This window comes from Orbicella franksi, chromosome 2 (assembly GCF_964199315.1).
Source record: "Orbicella franksi chromosome 2, jaOrbFran1.1, whole genome shotgun sequence".
Lineage (NCBI taxonomy): Eukaryota > Metazoa > Cnidaria > Anthozoa > Scleractinia > Merulinidae > Orbicella > Orbicella franksi.
The window spans coordinates 35,783,753-35,806,348 of NC_138146.1; the positions used below are offsets into that span (position 1 = coordinate 35,783,753).

Below are 22,596 nucleotides of genomic sequence, written 5' to 3' on the forward strand. Positions count from 1 at the left end.
TTGTTGAGTCCTTTGCGCCTTGCGTGTAATTTCCACTTAATTCTTTTAACGAATTGAAATCACTGTGTGTCCCACTATGTACAACAAACTCTGTTTTGATTGAAAAGTTTGCAGTAATGTACTAAAAAGACCATGTTATGGTCCTTCAGAAGCAATCATACAAATTGTACATGATAATAGCTTTCAATGCATTGTCCGTAATGCACAAGGTAGCACCTTGTTTTCATTTGTTCTCCTTAATTAATAAAGCGTAGATTTCCGGAAAGAAAAGCGATAAATAAGAAATGACGACTAGACGGTTTAGTGTGTGGAATCGCCCAGCTTATTTTTGGTCGTAGTTATTTTTTATCCCGCAGTAAAAACTTGCCCAAACACAGCAATTCTCACTAAATATAGATGTAAACGATCTCGAAAAAATTATATTGAAAAAATTATATTGAAATTATACGAGGGAGTATTCAGACGGCTTTTACGTTGAAAACGGTGGCATGCTTGAAATTTGAGTAATCAGGATGAAAATAAGAAATAAATTTACTGATAGATTCATATTAAAGACGGCATCTATGGAGACAAGAATAAATAAACAATAGCCTCTACTTGGCGCGAAAATATGCTCGGATATTTTTCCTTGAACATTATCTGTTCCTCAAATCTCACAGTTTCCCTCGAGCGTGTTTAATATCCTTCAAATATTTTTCGAAACACGCGCAGTTTTGAAAATTGGGGAATGCCAATCGGATAGTCCCCATTTTTAGCAGGGGCATATTCAGTCACGTGACGCGTTTAGACCAATCGCGCGCGATGGAAAATATTTGATGGATTATAGTTCGCAATAACGACTGACATAGGTTTTAAGGACGGGAATATAAGATACTAAAAAAATTCCTTTCTAATTTTAAATGAGAAAATTGAAATAGACGGAACCTTGAGTTGCTCCAAATTTTTTAAGTATCTTTTAATTTTTTTTGAGAAATGGCTTAAAATTGCAAACCAAGATATCTGTGAAGATCATTTTTCATTTTTCATTTTACTTTAATTCCATTTATGAACTCATTAACAATTTACCTGTAGTTAGTGAAGTTCTTTTTTATTTTTCCTACGATGAAAAAAGATTTACAGAAAATAATCCGCCGAGGAAGTTAAACGCCATATAATGCATATATAATAATAATGGAACTCTGCAAGTAGCAAATTCGAAGTGTCACAGACTCTTTTGATGCTGTCCCGATCACGTCGCTTGATAGTCGTTTATAATGAAAGCCGCCACCAGGCTACTAAAGAGTTTTAATGCTCTAAAGATGATGCGTTACTATACCTTTTAGAGCAGAGTGTTTCTGGGTGCTTGTTAAAGACCTCCGGTGCAGGCGTTATTAAGATATCATTTTTACTGATCCGGCGAGCGAAATAGTTAAACCTAATTCACCCGTCAAGCGAAATATTTTTCATCTAAAACACCAATTTTTATTAACGCCGACATGATTTCTTTCCCAAAGAGTAAACTACCCTAATTAGACTTTAATCAATTTTTTCCTGCCCCGTGTATGTCTTTATTAAACAAATGGCCACCGTTTCTTCACCTAAATTGGGCGAAAACGTATTTTGTAGTGACATTATTTGCACTGTTCGTAGTCTTAAGCTATGTTTTCCTCTCACGTTTGTTATATAAATTGAGTATCATTCACAATATGACGCGGCTGCCAAAACAAAATGGAACAATCAATTTTATTGATTTGTGTAAAGTGCGTAAAGAGCCCTTTTGTTACGTCAGAGCAAAGGTTGTCGGAAATTGACAATTGCCATTTCTGATTTGACAGTTAACTTCTGCGTTCCTTTTCAAGGCTTTCAGTTTACATTCGTGGAAGACAGCAGTGCGCATTATGAACAATAGGGACATAATGTTGATTGGTCATTATGAAAAGACGGGAAACTAAGAATTGCTATGCTTCTGAGTTGCTTCTAAATTTCTTGTAATAGCGAGCAATTCTTTCGAGATACCTTGACATCATGAAAAACATTTAATGCAGAGATGTCTTTCGTTTGAGTATAATCGCACTAAGAGTGGTTAATATGATCTTAGAGGCAGTTTTTTTCTTGTTTTTGTATAACATTGCTCCCAGCGTCTCCAGAACGCACGAAGATACCTACTTCCCAGGAAACGTAACAGAAACGATTTTCAATGTGGAGTGGATTACATGTCTCCAAGCGTGCCACAACCATCCTGAATGCATCTCGTACAACTACCATAAAGACAACAACACATGCGAGATAAACTCCGATGGCCTTAAGGAACAATGCGACAGCAGGTCGAAGATATACTCAAGAGGTTGGACCTTCCATCAGATAAGAGTAAGAGAACTTTGATGCATTGTTAAGAACTTTTAGTGCTTTCGTCAGGTCAGTTGGGCGAAAGCTTCACCTCAATATAAACTTTTATTAATGTGCCACTGCGCTATGCAATAAACTGAAATATGGTGAACATATGGTGCAAATAAGGCGGTAATTTATGTGAGCTTCGTATATCGCAGCCGTATTCAACGCAAAGTCAAAATACGCGACCCCATTCAAAGAACATAAGTTTGACTTTTGACTTGCAAGATTTTTAAACGTATTTGTTTGAAGCTGCGACAGCAAGACTGTAACACTCGCCCTGGATTTTTCTTTTATTTCAAAGTTTATGATAATTTGACTAAACTGTCACATTATGCACTAAGCATAAATAATTTAACGATCTGGGTATATATATATTCTCATTAGACACAACATTATCCATTCAGCGTTTTTAGCCAAACCTACATGGCTTGCCATAACTTCCTAGTCACGAGAGATGGAGACCAAGAACAGTTCAAAATCGAACAAGGATATGAAAAAATAAAAATGTTATGGAGGAAAAATTTCTTGCAATATTCTCTGTACAGCAGGTAAAGAGGGAAAATTCAAAACAAGTATTATAGCACTCCTCTATAGTCAAGCTCTTAAGAATATATCGAACCGGAAAATTAAGACCAACTGTTTCAATTTTTTTTCGGAGCACCACATTTCGCATCTGTTTCATGCAGTTCTTAGCCCGTAAAAAGATGAATGTCTCACTCATTTTTCGCTGCCTAAAACATGCCGGAATTTCCTTAAGTCGCTTTTATGCCTTTTTAAACATATTGAACTAACTACATTCGGTAAAGATTACGCGAGGTACTTTGCCACTCACAAATAATGTTCATTTATTGCGATAAAATTGAATAATATTGAAAAAATATGCGATAATCAGAAGACGAGTAAATAAATGCAGAAGGTTTAATTTTTTTCATTTCCTTCAACCGAGAAAGAAAAAAACTTAAGAATCTAATTTCGTTGTATTCTTTAATTGATAAATTGGTAAAATGAATTGTGATATGGGCAATACGAAATCATTTGTAATATGATAATGTTATTTCCGATGAAGGCAGAATTTTCAATCGCCGAAGCCGCAACCTGCACTTATCAAATTTGTGTAAACTGGCTTAAATATCCGATGATTTATTAAACCCGATTTTCTTTTTCTATCCGCTTCAAATTATGCAATCCACGGAAAATAGCGTCTAAAGTCAATTTAATAAAACACGTTTCTAATGTGTCAAATTTTTCGAGTAGAACCTAGCAATTGGTACCCTGAATACTATGATTATGTTTACAGTACCAACGTCTAAGGAAAAATTAAGCAAATATTTGGATTTTAAGGAAGATTTTATGAAGAATTTTGAATTATTTATTTAACAGCAATAAAGCAATTCTATTGGTTGTCGTGGAGAGAAACTTAAAAGCACCCGAGATAAAAAAAATTCATAAAGGTAGGAACGTAAAGAGAGAAAGAGAGAAAGATTCCTATAACACAGCTCTTTTTCCGAAACTAGGATGTAGGTCCCTAAAGCTTACAGATTTGAAATTATATGATCATGTAAAATTTAGGAACATAAGCAATTAGAAACCCTGGGTCAGCATGTGGTCGGATTGCATCGTGTTTATTTTTTCAAAATTATGGTAATATGCTATGACAAAAAACACGAGAAAATTTAGTTCAAAATGTTGTTCCAGTTGTTTTTCCTGCTTTATTATTCCTCAAATTTGCTAGTTCGCACCCGCAATTCACCTCAGCTTAATGATACTGCAGTGAAGGCAGGAATTACAAGAAAATAGAATTATAATTTTAAATAAATGATTAAATAAATAATAATTTTACGACATATATGGAAAATCCGGTGTTCTTGTTTTGAATCGCTTACCGGAAATCTCTGGGTTTGCCCTCGTTTATTGATTTCTTTACCAGATGTCCTTACGACGAGCTTTGAGAGTGCATCACACTGAAGCAAAGACTGCTTATTTTATGCTTAATATCAAACTGCCCATAAATGTAAAAGGTGGTCGCATGCTTGACTTTAAAAATGGAAAAAGCTTTGTGTATCCTCACAAAATTAACCATGCCATTGAAAACAACTGGTAACATCATAAACTCAGTGTTTGACTAGACGCTACCTCAGCTTATTACAAGCCGTGAATTACATCATAACCTAGATTGTAGGGGCGCGGTTTAACAATGATTATTAAGCCTGACATTATCTCGTACCCAGTCTCTAGGCAGTGGATGTTAAGAAACCTGAGCAGGATGTTTTTCTTGCAGAAGTGATAACTTGAAATTTTTATGTTCAGCGTTCATATAACCTTGCAGTATCAACTTACTTATTAGTCCGCATGGTGAAAGTCTGTGAATTAATCCTCATCTTCTCACTTTTGTCACCTTTTTAGCCCGTTCCGGAAGAGAAACCTGTACCAGGTAAATGTATCTACTTAATATATAAGTGTTGATAAGAATTGCGAATGCAGTTAAAGAACAGAATTGCAAACAAAAGGCAGAGGCTAAAATATTTATCAGAAATGCCAACAGATTGCTACGAAAACCGGTAAACTTATTTATTCTATTATTTCATCATTTGATTTTTTTTTTTTTTTTTTTTTTTTTGGTCCCGTTTAGATCAACCTTCATTAGTTTCGCCACTTTTTGAAATCGGCTATTTTGCAGTTCCAAACATGGAAAGAAATTTAGTCTAAGGCTTAGGTGTACGGACTAGGGAAGCTGGAGAGGGAAGGAGGGGGCGCTGCAGTCCCCCAGTTTCGAAAACTTTTGAACTTTTCCAGGCAACACGCTTATGATTCGGGAACAGTACGTGAACTTCGTTTTTTTTACTGCAGTTCAAGTGCGTCTGTGTCCCGATTTCAACACTCACGCATTCGTGCATTCACGGTAAATTTTTGTGGCAAGAAAGTCACCTCCCCCTCCCCCCCTTCCCCCACTCCCCCACGCAGTCCAAAGTGCCGTGCGCCAATGATCTAAAAGACGAAACTATTTCAATATATTCCTAGAAAGTGATTTTCTTTCTTTTGTTCCTTTCACCTAAAGAATTAGGAGATCATCCTAGCACAGCAGCCGAGACTTGCGAAGAAATCTTCAATAAAAGGAGGTGAACTGCATGACATAGGATAACTATTAACTGCTAAACAGACAATATTCGTATTCTCGGTTTTGGACTGGAACTAGCTTGCAATGGAAGTTCATGCGGGAGATATCATTAAGAAGGGCCGATAAATGCTATTTGGATTTGACAAGACTTCCCGCATTAGCCTCGGTTTCAAGCTAGTTCCAGTTCAATACCGAGAATGCGAGTATGATCTGTTAATACGCGAGATGGATATTATCCTTTTTGCGTGCATCGTTCGTACAAAATTTCAAAGATTCTTAAAATGGCCAGATAGCGACAAGATGGCGCCGCCGAGACGTCGTGTTAAGCGTTTGTATTTCTTTTAGGATACGTTGAAATAGTTTAAAACTATATTAAATATAAACAAACGAGTGTTAGTGACGTTTTCATTTTGAATGAAACGTTTCCCAGGTAAAAAAAAAAAAAAACACTCACAAATTAGTATAGGTAATCGTATGAATGCAAGTGGATTTAAGGATTTACACTACAAGTGATATTTGAGAAATTCTCTCAAAATTGCACGAGCCTTTAGGTGAGTGCAATTTGAACGAATTTCCAAACATCACGAGTAGTGTTAATCCTTGAGTCCTCTAGCTTTCATACGATTAGTCATGGAAATGACTAAGAAAATTGCGAGAGGTAATTTTCTTAGTCATAACAACCTTTGAAAGCCGGTGTATATTCTTCTGGCTCTTATTTTTTGTTCGTGTCACTGATTTCCAATTTTGTGGCCTTAATTGCGAAAACTGAACAACATTTCTTACTTTGGTGTGAACAGTGGCACAAAAAGTACAGAATATCTAGATGTAATATATCAAGCACGAGAGACAGTGTTTCATCGGGAGAAGAGATTGAAGATAAAACACCGTCTCGAGTGTTTGATATATCTTATCAATCAAAAAAAAAAAAAAAGGAGTAAACGGAGAAGTAAAATCGTCAAAATCTACGCCAATTTAGACCGGGTATCCAAAACTCTTTCGCGGTTGTGATTTTCTTTGTTTTAACTTGATGAATTATTAATGCATTTGAGAAGTTTGGCCAAAATACATAGGCAATGTTAACAAACAATTAGAAACATAACAAAAGAAAGCAAATTTGTCAAAATGGCTTTCTCGTCTCGAGGATAAAAACTAAGAGAATCAAAATCAAAATGAAAACACAAAGGCCCTCCTTGCTTTGGGTAAAGTGACTTGGTGACTTGGCGAACAGGGACCTTTTTTTGAAAAACACGTGATGTTGAAAGAAAGTGGTATATGAACATATGGAGGTCATAATGAAAGCATCGATTGAATCGTGCACCAGTGTTTAGTTAGCTGTACGCTCTCTCTGTGTTTTTTTTTCTTGTTACATGTAGAAGTGCTCCGAGTGGTGCTTATTACATTAAGATCGGTGACAAAGCACACTTGGTGTATTGTAAAATGGAAAATACAACATGCGGCGAAGGAGGCTGGGTACTAGTTATGAAAATAAACGGCAGTAAGGTACGTACATGTTTTCGTGTCCACAGCGTACTGATTCCTCTAAAAGCTATACCACTGACGATAGTAGTCTGAAATGGCAACCTTAAACTACCGGTCTCTCGCTCGGGGACATGACTAAGGGCTACCATTTCAGGCTACCGTCGACCAAAAGATCGAGACACTTACTTTGGAACGAAAATGTCTAAACTACAATGGGGCCTTTGTCGCTGGTGATTACAAACGTTTTGTAAATTCAAATGTTTCAGCACTTCTATGTCGATAGATTTCATACTACTACTGTTTTAAAGTTGACGCTAAAATAATGTTATCAGGCTAATGCCCTATCAATGGCAAACAAGTTCTGAACATCTTCGTTGCATTACAAAATACCATGGAAACGTTGACCTGACGAGAGCCTCTTAATTTTAGCTTAAAGTGCTTATTGCCCAAGAACGAGTTCGGTAACCCTAAGTTTTAATTACAAAATATAATAACTGTGCAAAAATTCAACTTTTTACAAAGTTAAAAAATTGTGATAGCGGATTCAGAGTAATCCAAACGTTTTGAAAAAAATAAAGAGGCTCTGAAACCCCTTCCAATTATTTTTTTAATTCTAGCAAAGAGTTGCACATCGACATGTTGATCACAAATCGATAAAGCCATTGGGTTCATCTTACTCGTTTTTGAATTACAAGTCATTAAAGCTAAAATTAAGGATGTTTTTGACCGGTTACTCTGTTGCTATAGTAACCTTTTGGGTCTCGTAAATGTTGGGAACCAGGATAGAGAAGCTCTAGAAAATCTCGGGTGCTTTCCAATATTTGTGACGATGAAGGAAGAAGATACTCATTTGTGATTAGCGAAATGTCTAAAGAAGTAGTATATTTTTTGTGTGAGCCTGTTACTCTCTCGTGTTAGCTAGTGTAATTGCGGTACCTTTTTTTGTAGACAACGTTTGCATACTCCAAGCCTCTCTGGGGAAACACAGATTCCTACAATGAAGATGGAGGAAGAGATTTCAGTGACACGGTAGTGAAAAATCTGTATTTGGGGAGAAAGGATGGTGCAGTGGCAAGAGCGCTCGCCGCGCCCCAAACCCCCCTCCCCCTCCAATTTAGCCCGGGTCCGATTATGGCCCGGCGCCATATGTGGGTTGAGTTTGTTGTTTGTTCACGCCATGCTCCGAGGGTTTTTCTCCAGGTTCTCCGGTTTTCCTCCCTCCGCAAAAACCAATATCTCCAAATTCCAATTCCACCAGAATAGAGAACCCGCTTGAAAACCAGCTAAGGCTGATGTGGCTGCCTCTCTAAGTATTGTAATTTATTTCTTTTATTTAGACATGAGGCGCTATTCATACTCACGGTTTGTATAAATGTAAATGACAATTAATGGACGGAGTGATGGGAAGGAATTGAAAATTTTATAATTTGCATCTGAATGATTATAATGCTACAGGATTCAGTTTTTGTCGCAGGCTTCCAATTTTGAGTTGACATAATTGATGGCGCATGATCTCAATCTAGAACCTCTCGGCACGTCATATTAACCTCATGAGAGAACACCGAATTTGATTTGAGCACAAAATGGTACCAAAACACGCATTTTAGCTTTCCCATGAAATCGTTCAGTAGGGTCCACCGACATCATCGACTTCAAAACCACTGAGAATCAAAGAGGAAAAATCCCTAACAAAGTCCACGCGCCAGTACAGTTCTCTCGTCTTTAAACGCACTTCTATGATTTGATATTGATGTATGCTCATCCTTCTCTACAGGAAACAAAAATGGGTCCTTTATTTGGTGGGTTTACCTTCAAAAAAGGCTTATGTGTTGGAATGAAAGTTAGGGGTCATACTAAATGGCTATTGCTAACCAAAATAAACACCAACTTAATGGCTATTTTTTCTGGAGCAAGTCAGGTGACACTCACTGTCGGCCGCTCGAAGTGGAAGTCGTTAATTGAGGGATCATCTATACATGTAAGTAGCAGCGCTGGATGACCTTCCTTCAGTAATTTGTTGGTTGCTTAAAATTAACTATTGATTCATGCCTTACCATACTTCATCGAGTTATGGATGTACGTGGGATGTTTGGAGCACGAGAAGCTTCAAGTTGTTCGAGGCGCAGCCGAGATTCACCTCAGCTGAATGTCTCCGAATTTCCCGGAAAGTGCATCATTTAGGCAATAGAGCACTTTTTCTGTGTTTACATAGCCCCATCTAAACACGAGGAGGGCTGGGAGAATTCTCGAAAGTTATGCAAACCAGAGACACAGTCGACAGTTTAATCCATAGAAAATCCATTGTTCACAAAATAACTTTATTGTCTTCAGAATTCATGTACCAAGGAAGGGTTTAACGTTCATGCCTCCAGGAGAGCAAATGGCGCTAAAGCTCGAATAGGACTTATAGGATACAAGGACTGCAAAGGCGAACCCATGTCACGGATTGGGTTTGGAACCGAAGGGAGCAGCGGAGGAATGGACACTAACAACACGTGTGGAAACGAGGCTACAGCTAGCGCCGATAACGGCAATAAAACAATTAAAGCATTCTGTTATATCTTACTTAAATAGTTCACATCATAAAATACGGTATTTTGAAAGTTATGGGGTGTCTTGTACTTTGGAAGAAATAGACCGAGCTAAAAACACCGTGAAGTAAATCGCCTATACAGTCCTTAAAAAGCGCAAGCAAAATTAATGCAGGAGCTCAACTACCCCATATTTCTGTCACGGGGTTTTCACAGAACGATCTTTCTTTAGTTTGAATTTACCGGGAACTCAGACCCCCGCAGGAACCTAAGCGACCAATCATAGGCAAAGACTAAATTTTTAACTGAAGTCATCATTTCACCGGAAGATTAAGCCGACATGTCCACCTGAGCGGGCCACCATTTTTTTCTTACCGATGCGCGGTCATGTAGACAGAGGTTTAGTATGGGAGTTGCACGCTCTCAGTGAAGGGTTCCTGCTTAATGTTATCTAAATAAATAAGGGTAATAGGACTGAGTGGAGTCCAATTCGGTCTGTAATCATACCCGTGACTAACAAAATCGGACGACCGCGAAGCGGCAGTCCGATTTGTAAATCATGAGTATGATTACAAACCGAATTGGACGACACGATGTCCTGTTACCAATCATAACCATTACAATTTCCCACAAAAATTTTCATTTGAAAATGCGCTTTTAATAGTCATTTTTAAATATCATATTTAAAAGTATGGAGAGTAGCTTGCATAAAGGCTGTTAAGTTTCTTCCAAAACATTCACCGGAGACTAAACCTCCACAATTTTACAAAGTCATTCTCTCGAAATGGTTACTATATTGGTTGTAAACAATGTTGTGATTGGTGAATTTAGTGATTTAAAATGATTGGCTTATGCAACTGTCCGATTACACGGTCCATTTACAACATTGCAAATTAATCAGAGCAAAATACAGCAGTTTATGCACCAATCACATTTGAGGAAATTGTAATTGTTATGATTAATAGCTTAATTAGTTTGGTTGTTTCTGGTTAAAATGGAAAGCACAATGGATCATCCTAAAACTATAAAACATAAAATAGCTAATAGATGAGCAAAGAGGAATTCAGTAATAGCTAGTAATCAAAAATATGCGTCAATTTTAACGTTTCTAGGTTTGTGTATGGAACATGCGATGCCCCAGGGAGGAGAGGGGGACACAGTATCATAGAATGTAGTCAGTGGGAAATATTAAAATAGAATACCTAATTATTACGAAATAGGCTTTTCACATATCACTCCCTTTAGTGCATACGGAAAAACCCAACCAACCGAATGGCAAGCTGTAGCTGAGATTGGCCAGTTCATGCCTTTATAGCACTGAGTTTTATTTGTAAAGGTAAATCAAGTCTTTTATGTAGTATTAGGTCGTTTTTCACAACTAGACAGGAAACTGGCAGCAGATGCAGTTTGTGTATCTGATAGGAAAGCCAGCAGATCACTGAAATAATAACTATTGTGGTAATCGTGGAAAGTAATTACAATTGCTTGTACTAGTTACGATTAGTTTTGGAGGTATCCGCTTACATTTTTCATTTATTCTCTGCTTTTTATTTACTTTCTGTCAATTTGTACATGGAGACATGTAATTACGTAGCTATTATAACGGGTAAAGTTTAGTTTACCGGTCTCGCAACAAAGCTTGGACAAAAGCTTCCAAATATAATGTGAAAAGTTATCCTGATTTTAATCAAATGCCCAACTCCCTCTATGAGACGCGCCTGCAGGGAATCATGATAGTTGTATTCATCATTTTAGACTGGATGTTTGTTTTCATGGATACAGCTACCATGATTCACTGCAGGCCTGTCTCATAGGGGGAATTGGCCATTCCGAAGACAAGACAAGTTTCATGAAAGAATTTCCTTGGGAGCTGGGGCGGTGGGGGGGGGGGGGGGAGGAGAGGGGCAACTGTGCCTCTTTATGGTGGTATAGCTTTCTGTCAGCTGACTAAATTAACGATATAATTAATTAAACAAATAAGTAGATAGTAGAAAGACAGATTTTCATAGCTTCTTTCAGTTGATAATTGTACATTTGATTAGAACCTCGGTAATGACCTGTCACAGGACTTGTACGTCAGGAGATTTTTTGAGGAAACGAGTAATCCTAGGTTCCTTCGCAGTATTACACAACACAGTTGTAGCTACTTGTTAGTGGAATATATGACGATGAAATTTGACAGAAGAGTATTAAACCTTCTTCTTTTGAACTTTTGAAAAAATATGTATAATATTGCGTGACAAGCCATATATAAAGGTGTGTGATCCTTGCTTTATGGAGCGCATATTAATTCCGGGAAACAAACCGTTTTTTTCGATCCCTTGTTAGACATAAGGAGAATGTCCTTGTTCTCTGGCACAATGAGAATACGTCATGATTCCAAGTAACATCGGTGTTGAAAACGGCAAACTCATTCAGTTCTTGCTGTAAGGCATTATCTTAACCAGCGCAGCAGTTAGAAATAGCGATCCAAAACAACAAATCCAATGAATTTAGAAATGACTGGGATATATCAATATTTTCCAGCGCTAATGATTATTAATGATTTTTTTTTTTCGTTTTCTCTTTTGCTGTGTCATCAGTTAAAATACGCGATTAGTCAAAACTGTGTGATGTGTACCCAGTGTAACGTTTTGTATCCTTGTCAACTGCAGATCGCTTTGTGAAAACATTCGGGCGCTGTTCCCTTAACTTTTCTAGAACAAAACCCGAGGGCTTAATCGTATCCTTGGGTGAGATTGGGGTATCCCCTTACTGAAATTCTCTTCCGCCCAGGTAAAATTTTGGCTACATTTTATAACTCGACCTGCTTGAAAAAAAGTTTCAATTAATGGCTTGGAATCCTTCTTTTTCTTTTCTTTTTTTTTTGCATCTTTTTGTTTTCTAGTAGTTTCAGTATAACGTATCAGCAGTTTTTTCTCATGTATTTTATGTTGCTTTTCCTTTCCCCAATGAAACCACAAACCCTGAAATACCGTGAATCAGCTGAGAAGCACTTTATCTTTCCGTGATGGAATAACGCCTTCTATCTTTGCTAGTTAGCCTGGGTGACGATAGTCTGTCCATAGACGTCTATTTTAATTTTTGGCTACGGTTTATCTTTCTTTGAGCGTGCGCGGCCGCGAACCGGGCACAAAACTTTAATTTTGCCTTTCTCCAGAGCCATGCCCTTGTTTTCGGGTTTTTCAAATCCCCTTGCGGTTAACACTTTTCAGTACTAATTGTGATCTCAGCGAACTCGAGACAAAATAGAGGGTCTGCGAATAGACTAGCTTGGCTATAATTTAGCGTTTTTTTTCCTCGAGATTTTTCACTGGAATAAAACAACCCACTAGGTTCGCTAGCTGCAGAAAAGCGCACACAATTGTTTTGTCTAAAATGGTTTCTGGCCAACGCCACACGCTGTCCTCACTGGCTCTGTATGGCGGGCTCACGAGGTCGGTTATTGATTCGTTCACCTGTTGGCTGGTGGCGTAATTTGGTTTCACTCCTGTCATGACCAAAAATAACAATATACTCCATGCAAAAGATAGCTCGGAAGAAACAGAAAAGTTCTGGGTGGACTAGCAAGATATCCGAAAATTGTTTAAGGAGGTTTACGGAAAGAAAATATTTCTGTTGCTTTTACACAAAACCCACATTACTTGGAGAGCTCGGCCGGTTGTGGATTGTGTTGCTTTGAGTTCATTATACGCTCGACTGACCAAACACTTCAGGCAGTGGGCGACTACTCAATTATAAGGCGTTTCCAAAGCTGGAGATAGCACTTTCGTCGTGAAGATCTGCGGACAACGGAACGAACTTTGAGCAGGAAGTAAGAAAGACACACCAATTTTCACATCACGATATCCTTGTTTGAAAACTGTATGGAGTTAATGGAAAATGGACAATCAAACATACAAGCAATGGGTTGTCCAAACAACAATCACCTGTTGACTAACTAAATTGTCAATCCACAAGAAAATAACAGTGTTATTTACGGGCAGACGAGTTCAGTTCTGCGCAGGAACATCTTGGTTGAGAGGAAACTTTCTTCTACACCCAAAGAATTTTTTCATTGCCAAGCAAATTTGAGAAAATTGTTGCCAAACTGGATCAACGGACACACAAGGTGTGAAATATCAGGAAACACGAAAGAAATTACCATTGTCGACTATTTAGTGCGTTTTGTTGGCTGCAAAGAGCCTGGACTATTGGTTACTAGGTGGAAGAAAGAAAATCAAGGCTAAAGTGATAGAGTTTTCTTTGGCATCGCATTACCCAAGAAGACCTGACAGAGCTGAATGGTTTTGAGTATTCATCTGCTTATCGTTCAACCTATCCCACAATTCTTTATGGGTTTCTATGGGAGCAGCTCTACAGACTCTGGGCTTAGCGGAATTAGCGAGTGAGGTCGCTTGTTGCGCAGGCTCAGCAGCGTGCAGTTTATTTTGCAAAAAGAAAGTCGGTGGCATCAGATCGAGGCTATACTTTGCCGTGTTTTTAATCCTGGGTACGATTCTTTGTCTTGTAATGCTTTCTCCCAACATGCGGATGTACCTGGATAAAATTCCGTTTCTTTGCACAAGACTTGCTTCTAAACGAGTGTGTGACAACCTTGTGGGGTATGGAGCGGTGTACAAAGTTTCAGTCGCCATGTCTGCGTTCTTCTTGCTGTTTTCTCTTCTCACGTACAACGTACACTCGAAGAAGCAATTTCGCGCCAGAATTCACAACGGCTTCTGGTACATCAAACTGTCACTGTTTGTTTTGATAATAGGAGTCGTATTTTACCTGCCGAATACGGACCCCTTCAGTAAGATATGGATGTATATCGGACTCACTGGCGGCTTTATGTTTATTCTCATTCAAATAATTCTCGTGATTGACTTTGGTCACTCGTGGAGCGTGTCGTGGGCAGAGAAGATGGACACACTTGACACGAAATGTTGGTATTTCTCGCTGGCGTTTTCAACAGCTTTAGTCTATTCCCTATCTGTGACGGCTGCTGTTATGTTTTACCTCTTTTTTACTAACCCAGATGACATATCGCAGTGTAAAGCAAACACATTTTATATCAGTTTCAACGTGGGACATTGCGCTTTGGCCACGATAATTTCCGTGCTACCTCGTATTCAAGAAGAAACAACAGGAGCCGGTCTCCTACAATCTTCGGTCATTACGATATACACCATGTATCTTACATGGAACACTCTTTCATCTCAGCCAGACTCTAAGTGTAATCCGCTGGGCGCGGTCATACTGGAATACGATAAGGTTTCTGGTGTGAACGGGCAAGCTATATTCGGAACGCTTTTAATGTTCGCCTTGCTAGCGTTTGCGTGCACTGTCCGCGCTAGTACGTCACAATTGGGGAAACTGGGTCTGTCTTTGTCTGACAGCCCTGAATTCTTGCGAAAAAGCGCCGAGAAAAACGCGAAACGTCGAAAACAGAATAAAGATTCCAACGAAGAAGGCAACGGCGACGAAGAACAAGAAAGCGAAGACGTTGCGTATAGTTATTCTTTCTTCCACTTTGTTCTTTTTCTAGCGTCATTACATGTAATGATGGTTATGACTAACTGGCATAGTCCAGATGAAAACGTCGACTTCAAGAAAATGGTCAAAAACTGGGCAGCGGTGTGGGTGCAAATGGCATCAAGCTATATTTGTTGTCTGGTGTATATATGGACTCTTGTGGCGCCGTTAATACGCAGCACGTGGGGTCACTATATCGGCCTAGATTTGGAACCTGTTAGGTTGCCTAGTGCGAGACGGGCGAGCGCAGCGCGTTTAAGAGACGATTTCAAGAAGGCTAAGGAGAAATTGAAAACATCTGAAGCTACACCTGATAGGACTAAACCTAAGCAACAGATCGAGCAAAACAGTAAAGCGAGGAACAGAAACTTGCAAGGAAATGAAAATCTTCGAACAGACCAGAATTCTGTTGTGAGCGAAACAAACAAACTGGAGTCTAGCGCTAGGGAATTAGATCAAAAGAGGACAGAAGTTCAAAATCCTAGTGATGTGAGGCATACAAAAATAGAAACTAAAAGCCACTATGAACGTACGAGTGCAAAAGCGGTTGAAAAACGAACTGATAAACACAAAGTTAAACCTGCTTCGACAGATGATAGTTGCTTTCTTTCTCGCGATACTTCGGTAAATAATCGGACGGATTCATGCTCTTCCGACAGAACTCCGGAGGAACAAATAAAACTTCCAAATCCGTCACTACCAGTTCGAATACAAATCGATCATCCATTCGAGAAAATAACACAAGAAAGCGTTTTCAAGAACAGCGTTAAACAACCTGAAGTTTCCAAGGAAATTCTCAGACTTCAAGAGAGAATTCTCAGATTTCAGGCGAAAATTGTGAAAATCCAGCATAAAATTTTATCTATACAGGAAACAGGAGAAGTTACTATTCCAAGGATGGAAAACATTTCGAAAAGAGGGTAACTTTGAATTATAGCTCTTTGTTATTAATAAAATCAGCTTAGAAAATAGTTTAATTGAAGCGTCACAGGGGTTAAAGTGAAAAGAAAAGAATGTGTATTTAGAATTTGCAGCTTGTGGGATTGTGTTTACAAGAATGGCAGACCTATAGGTTTAGCAATTGGGTTTTCACCTGGTCTGGCAGAGGAGTTGAACCGTTGGGACTCGGTATCCAGAACTCCGGATAGAGAAGACCAACCCCCTACTCACTCGCGCCAACTCTGACTGTATATAGTTTTGAAGTTTGTCTCGCAGGCATTATGGAGAAAGAGGAACGTTTGTCGGAAATATGTGCTCAGTTACTCTCATAAATTCTCGTGACGCTTCGGTATTAAAAAGACTGTACGTAGACTGTAAATATTCAAAGACTACCTTTTCATTGCTTTTTTTTTTATTTGTGCCATGTAATCACGTCCTACAATGATGCTAGCATGAAGTTCCTGCAAAGGTTATTGTAACGGTTCTTGGCCTTCATTGCCTTAATATTCACTCGGTGACTTTTATTTTGTATCATGAGCAAAAAACTTTTTATAAGAATTTGTATCAAACTTATATTGAAACATATATATGGAATACGAAAGCTGAATTTCCAGTGAAGACAATGAAATTAAAAAAAAAAAACATTTAATCCAATAACTGCTTGGTAGCTTCTGTTGTTTTTATACCATATAGTGACCAACTAATTGTGTTTTTATACTTAATAGCCCAGTTTCGAGTTCGCCATCATGATGACCGCTGATTAAAAGCCCTGAGAACGCATTTGCACAGGGTTAGCCTCGACCTAAAGTAAAATGTTCACAAATTCCAGTGAGAAGATGACCTGTTTACAGCTCTGTGTATTGTTTAATTTTCAAATTTGTGGCACCTTCCCACCGTTATTTGTGAATATTTTTTTTAGGTCGAGGCTAACCCTGTGCAAATGCGTTCTCAGTGCTTTTATTCAGCGGTCATGTCTAACTCGAAACTGGACTATCGTACCTTTTGCTACGCTTGGCGGGATATCAAGTGAGTTTGGCTAAGCCATTGATCGTATTTTGGCGAGACCTCATCTCGTCCAAATACCCATGGCGAGACCAAACTCCATCGTTTTATGCAGCAATCACAAGAAAACTTCAAACGCATTCATTCAAATCAGCTTGGATTTAGCAATAACTGTGTCTGCAGTGGTAGCACAGGAATACATTTTCTAAGAAGTCAAGTCATTTAATTCCTGCTTTCAGTCCTGAGATTTCCTAGTTGTCCTAAGATCAAACAAATCAGTTTTCCTTACCGATTCCCATATACATTTCGTTCAATGTTAGTTTTGAGAATTTATTCTTTAATCAAAAAAATACCTTCCGGTTGACATTTTTCTGTAATTTTCCCTTTCTGACTGTATTGATAAGTAAATCATAGCTTACTTATTCGATTGAAATTAAAAAGAGAAGATTCATTAGCAAGCGTTCGAGTGTCTTCCACGTCACTCCCGAGAAAATATCTTTGTCACTGAATTTGTAAAGCAGATCTTAAAACATGTGTTGGGATAAGAAAAGTAAAGTAAAAATGTAAAAAAAGAAAAATAGTAAGAAAAGAAACATAAAAATAGAACAAAGATATACTGTTTATGAATAAGTAAGGTCAAGTTCTAACACAAGCAATCTAATCCAGCTAACGATTCAAATGTTATGCCACTTTCACATATATATCGTGTCACTAGATTGCCGTTGTAAAAAGGAAATTATAAACTATTTTAAAGGACCTTTTATCTGCGTCTTGTAATTAAACTGTGGGGTAGCCGTTTTATTATTTAGCCATGTTAGAGAGAGGTGTGCTAAACTCCTTTCTATTACAGAAAAGTTAGTAAACCTTAAAAACAAATTTCACCATTCTGTTCTCAGATCGGTCGTTTTATTCAACTTCTTACACTGCAGTTTTATAAACTCCAGTAGTGTTTGCTACCACTGATTCGTGTTAGAAGAGGGCTTGTTAATTATCATTTCAGTCACAAACACATTTACCAGATGACGTTATACCGATATAATAGTGCCACCAGAAAAGAAGGCAAAATAACATTTGTTTTCTTTCGAAGCAGTACAAGCTTGCTAGGATGAAAGACGATTCTGAAGATCGACCAAATCAGTGCGACCAGAGAGGTTGCTCATTCTGCTGCGTTTGCGGCAGACTTGGGAGAGCGACAGTAACACGTGTGAACTACACTCTGCTCCTACTGCTTGTAACTGTCTTGTGTTTTGTTCTGTCAGTTCCGCGAATGCGAGACAAGCTGAACGCTATTCCACATTTCTGCAACGAAATGGTAGATTCGAAAAGCTGCGACAATCTCGTGGGTTACACGGCCGTATATCGTGTATGTTTTGGTACAGCCATATTTTATCTCGTCCTCTCTGGGGTTGCATTCGGTGTGAAAAGTGCGGAGGAAGTTCGAGGGCGTATTCACAATGGATTCTGGTACATTAAGTGTTTGCTCTTGATTGGTTAGTAAACCAGTACAGTTTTATTATTCAAGAATCAAGACCTTCCTTTTTTACTGAATTTATTAAGAGCAACTCTTTATCATATTTTTAATTCTTGTTTTAGATTCTAGTTTTTGTAGGTATTTTGCTAGTCTTTTTAGTTTTTAAGTTTCTTAGAGTAAAATTGTAGTTTTTAGGGATAGGTTTGTAAAGCACCTCGGGCAAATGATGAATGTGTGCGCCATATAAATGAACTATTTGCTTAAACCTTTGCTTATACTATTCGTCATTTTTTAAGTTTTTAAGTTTTCTTCTATCCAAAAGATATGTCTTCGTGTATGATCAGCTGCGCTTGCCTGAAACATTTCACCCGGGATTTTACAAAATGACAGTTTCTGATTACGTGCACACTGATTGGACGCTACGAGAGCTACGAGAGGTGGAGGGGGAGGGTGGAAAATCTCATTTCTTAGCACAAATTTCACACAAATCTCATTTCCCAGCCTTTTTATGACTTTCTATTCCCTTTTTAGCTTCTGAGTTGCAGTCCTAGTCACCCAAATGCAAATCTCAGTTCCCATTTTTCCCTTCAAGCCCCTCTGAGACCATTTAATTGTTTAAAGATGACTTCGAAGACGAATCCAATTTTCAAGTGCAGTCCGAGTGTTTCTTTTGCTCAATTAAAAACAGAAGCTGGCTTATTGACGAGAACTCAAACTGTTGCCGGTCTTTCCTCCACTATTTTTTGAAGATGGTCAGAATAATAAGAATCATCATGAGCATTTTTATGCTATTATCGACGGCGACTCCTGATTAATTTTATGTTTCCTTTATCTTTAGCATACCTTGGCAACTGTGATAACCCGTAGAGAACAAGCAAGACAGCCTTGTATTTACATTCTGATTTCATAGCTGCTTCAAATCATCCCAAACTGTCCTTCACAAGTGTTTTTATGATTTATTTTATGAACTAAGCGCTTTTCTTTCTTCTATTGGTCTCGGTAAATACCTTTCCACAAAAGATAACAAAACATTGCGTGTGTCACAGCATTGAGGATTAATTTGCATATTCTTGTTATAGCTCTAATCACGTGCTCGTTGTTGATACCCCAGTCCCTCTCGTTCAACCGTGTGTGGATGTACTTTGGACTGGGCGGTGGATTTCTATTTATTCTCATTCAGCTTGTTCTACTGGTTGACATGTCTCACTCCTGGAGCGAGAACTGGGTCGAGAAGATGGAGAAAGCCTCGACCTCATGCCGCTCTAGATGCTGGTGGGTAACAATAGGTCACTTTCGTTATGTTAAAATTCAGCTTGATAGCGAGGCCTCGAGGACACAAACAAAAGAAATGAATAAACCTGTCTTTCAATTTCCTTGTTTGTGTCCTCTAGGCCTCGCTGCCAAGCTAAATTTTACTATATGGAAAACAGCTATTAACAATGGTATAAACAGTTTACAATTGAACATTATATTTCCCAGTAATAAATCATCCAGATGTTAAAAGAACCATGGCGAATAGTACTTTAAACTTAAATCTGTAGTGATATGGAATGGTTGGACGTTACCCAATGTTAACCATTCTCGTTTTTCCTTTGTAACATGCATACCCCAGTCTGTTTAACTCCGACTTCAACGTCGTTGCCAGGGTCTCACCTCCAACCTCTTTCCCAGCGAGATCGAGTGACCTCGTTCCCAAGGAGACCATGTGACCTCGTCCCCTCTTTTCCAATGGAGACCATGGGAACGAGGTTCAAAGTGATAATCTGCTCTTTTATCTTCAGGTACTTAACTTTCGTGTCGTCTACCGGCCTGTTGTTCATATTCTCCATGGTGGCTATGATATTCTTCTTCAAGTATTTCACCCACGACGCCCAATGCCGGACAAACTTATATTTCGTCTCATTCAGCTTGTGCCAGTGCGTCGCAGCCACTGTGATCAGCGTACTTCCCAAAGTTCAAGAGGCGCAGTCAGGCACGGGTAAGTGACGTCATAAAATAAAAACAACATATTCTCACATTTGTTCCCAGTCTTCGTGCCCCTTGACGAGCGGCCCGGCCATGAAAGTTCTGATTCGAAGTCCCAAAATATCGAACTGCCAATCAAACATCGCGAGCTTATAGCGAGCGTTGTAGTTGCTGCTTTTTTTGTGCGGTTATCTCTATTGTTTTTAAAGCCAGTGAAAATCGATCTTGGAACAGAACTCTCTCGAGTCGCTCGTTTCGTCAAACTGTGCACTAAGGAGCATTTTGCTGGGAAACCTGGCATGATAAAATAAGGTTGTGGGATAAAGGAAGGGAACGGAATAATCGAGACTGTAGGGAGTTTAAGCAAATCACTACGGCTGGTGCTACTACGGCTGCCGTGACTGCTTAAACTCCCTTGTGATATATTACTACGCCTGGTATAAGAACAAAGGCAAATGGGCTTCAACTCGTTATTGCTGTCTTTCCTTCAATTTTTCTACTTGATCTCCATCACTTAATGGCTGAAGACCATTGTTCATTTCTTCTCAGGTTTGTTTCAAGCCGCTGTGGTGATAACTTACACAACGTATCTCACATGGTCTGCTCTCTCTCACGAGCCGGATGACTTCTGTAATCCACCGGGCTACGTCATATCCGGCTACGATCAAACTACAGGCTTGAGTATGCAGGGGATTGTCAGCGGTGTATTCGTATTCGTCATGCTCATTTATGCCAGTTTCAGTACAGCTATGAGTGCTTCAAAGCTAAGTAAGTTTACAGGACACCGTATTTCGTTTTGGAAAGTGCAATAGTGCAAAGAACTCAGTCTTGGGAGGCGTGGTGGCCTAACGGTTAGTGCGCTGGACTCCGGATCAAGCGGTCCAGGTTCGAGTCCTGGCGGGGGACATTGTGTTGTATTCTTTGACAAAACACAGTGCCACTCTCCTGTCAGGTGTATGAATGGGTATTGGCGAATTTAATGCTGCGGCATAGTTACTAACTATGGCTTGGGGTAGCCCGAGAGCAACCACGCACCGGCAACACCATCACTGTCATGGACTAGCATTCCATCCATTGGGAAGTGGATTACTAGTCGCTTGATGCTACAGAATCAAGAGATAGGCACCGGTCTTATGGGCCACTGCCCTAGAACGAAGACTTTCCTTGTTACCTTACAAAGAACTCAGAGTACAGCAGTCTCAGAGTTCTTGAAAAACAAAACGGAATTGCCTATTTAAGTTAGTTTACTGTTACTAAAACCTGTTAAGTTTTAGTTGAAAATTTTTACGATTTAGCGAGAAAAGGCACCAGGCTTTTAATCTTTGCACTGTTATGTATCATCTCAATTAAATGACGTTTAATTTTGCGTTCGTTCGTTCACTCGTAATTTTATTATTCTGGATTAGTCGTAATTTTTCGTTAATTTGTGGTGGTCATTCTTTACTAATTTATTTAGTTATTATTTGCAATGTTCTTAATTAGCCGTCATTTTCTCACTTATTCAGGCAGATGGCGCATTCGCATAAATGAAGATGAATTCAAAACTATGGCCAAGAACTCGCCTACAAAACGCAGCGATGATGTTGAATCTGTCGATAAACACGACGAGCATATGGCTTATAACTACTCCTTGTTCCATTTTATCATGTTTCTTGCTTCTTTACACATTATGATGACACTAACAAACTGGTACAGCCCGTCACATGCCACAAACCTTAGGGGGCTCGAACGCTCATGGCCAGCGGTTTGGATCAAAATGGGTTCGAGTAGCGCATGCTTGTGCCTCTATATATGGGGATTACTCGTCCCAGTGCTTCGCCCAATGTTTAAGAATTACGTCGATGGCGAGGAAAAGGGTAACAAACTTCAATCTGATACGGTCAGCGTGCATTCCCACGTAGAACGTGCTACGAAAGAGTCTCAAAAGTCAGGAAATAGCGAAACAAAACCGGAAGAGCCTGTTAAGCGTGTTAGGGACCATCTGCAGACAGAGTCTAGATTAAGCAATAGCGAAGACAATAAGGTCAAGAACAATGTTAACAACGAAAAAGGACATAAAGCAACTACAGATACTACAAAGACGCCCCTGTCAGAGGCAGACAAAGAAGTTTTGAGACTTCAGGGCAAGGTTATAAGATTGCAAGAGAAAATAGCCAAGCTACAACACAAAGTAGCCGAGCTTCAAGGTCTCAATGTATAGCAAATTC

General features: G+C 39.0%; 2 protein-coding genes and 1 pseudogene across 2 annotated transcripts; all 3 read left to right on the plus strand.

The window, feature by feature from the left end:
• Positions 1-1,855: 1,855 nt before the first annotated feature.
• On the plus strand, positions 1,856-10,265 carry LOC145479602 (uncharacterized). The gene is made up of 7 exons (XM_081458010.1): positions 1,856-2,346; positions 4,774-4,801; positions 5,426-5,486; positions 6,859-6,985; positions 7,913-7,993; positions 8,739-8,942; positions 9,296-10,265. The coding sequence occupies exons 1-7, from the start codon at positions 2,068-2,070 to the stop codon at positions 9,536-9,538; spliced, it is 1,023 nt and encodes a 340-aa protein (XP_081314136.1). The 5' UTR covers positions 1,856-2,067; the 3' UTR covers positions 9,539-10,265.
• Positions 10,266-11,846: 1,581 nt separating this feature from the next.
• Positions 11,847-15,936, plus strand: LOC145479599 (putative serine incorporator pseudogene; annotated as a pseudogene).
• A 1,948-nt stretch (positions 15,937-17,884) lies between these two features.
• LOC145479607 (serine incorporator 1-like) lies at positions 17,885-22,593 on the plus strand. Its single transcript, XM_081458016.1, has 5 exons — positions 17,885-18,443; positions 19,504-19,696; positions 20,206-20,402; positions 20,939-21,157; positions 21,895-22,593. The coding sequence occupies exons 1-5, from the start codon at positions 18,059-18,061 to the stop codon at positions 22,587-22,589; spliced, it is 1,689 nt and encodes a 562-aa protein (XP_081314142.1). The 5' UTR covers positions 17,885-18,058; the 3' UTR covers positions 22,590-22,593.
• The last annotated feature ends 3 nt before the right edge of the window (positions 22,594-22,596 follow it).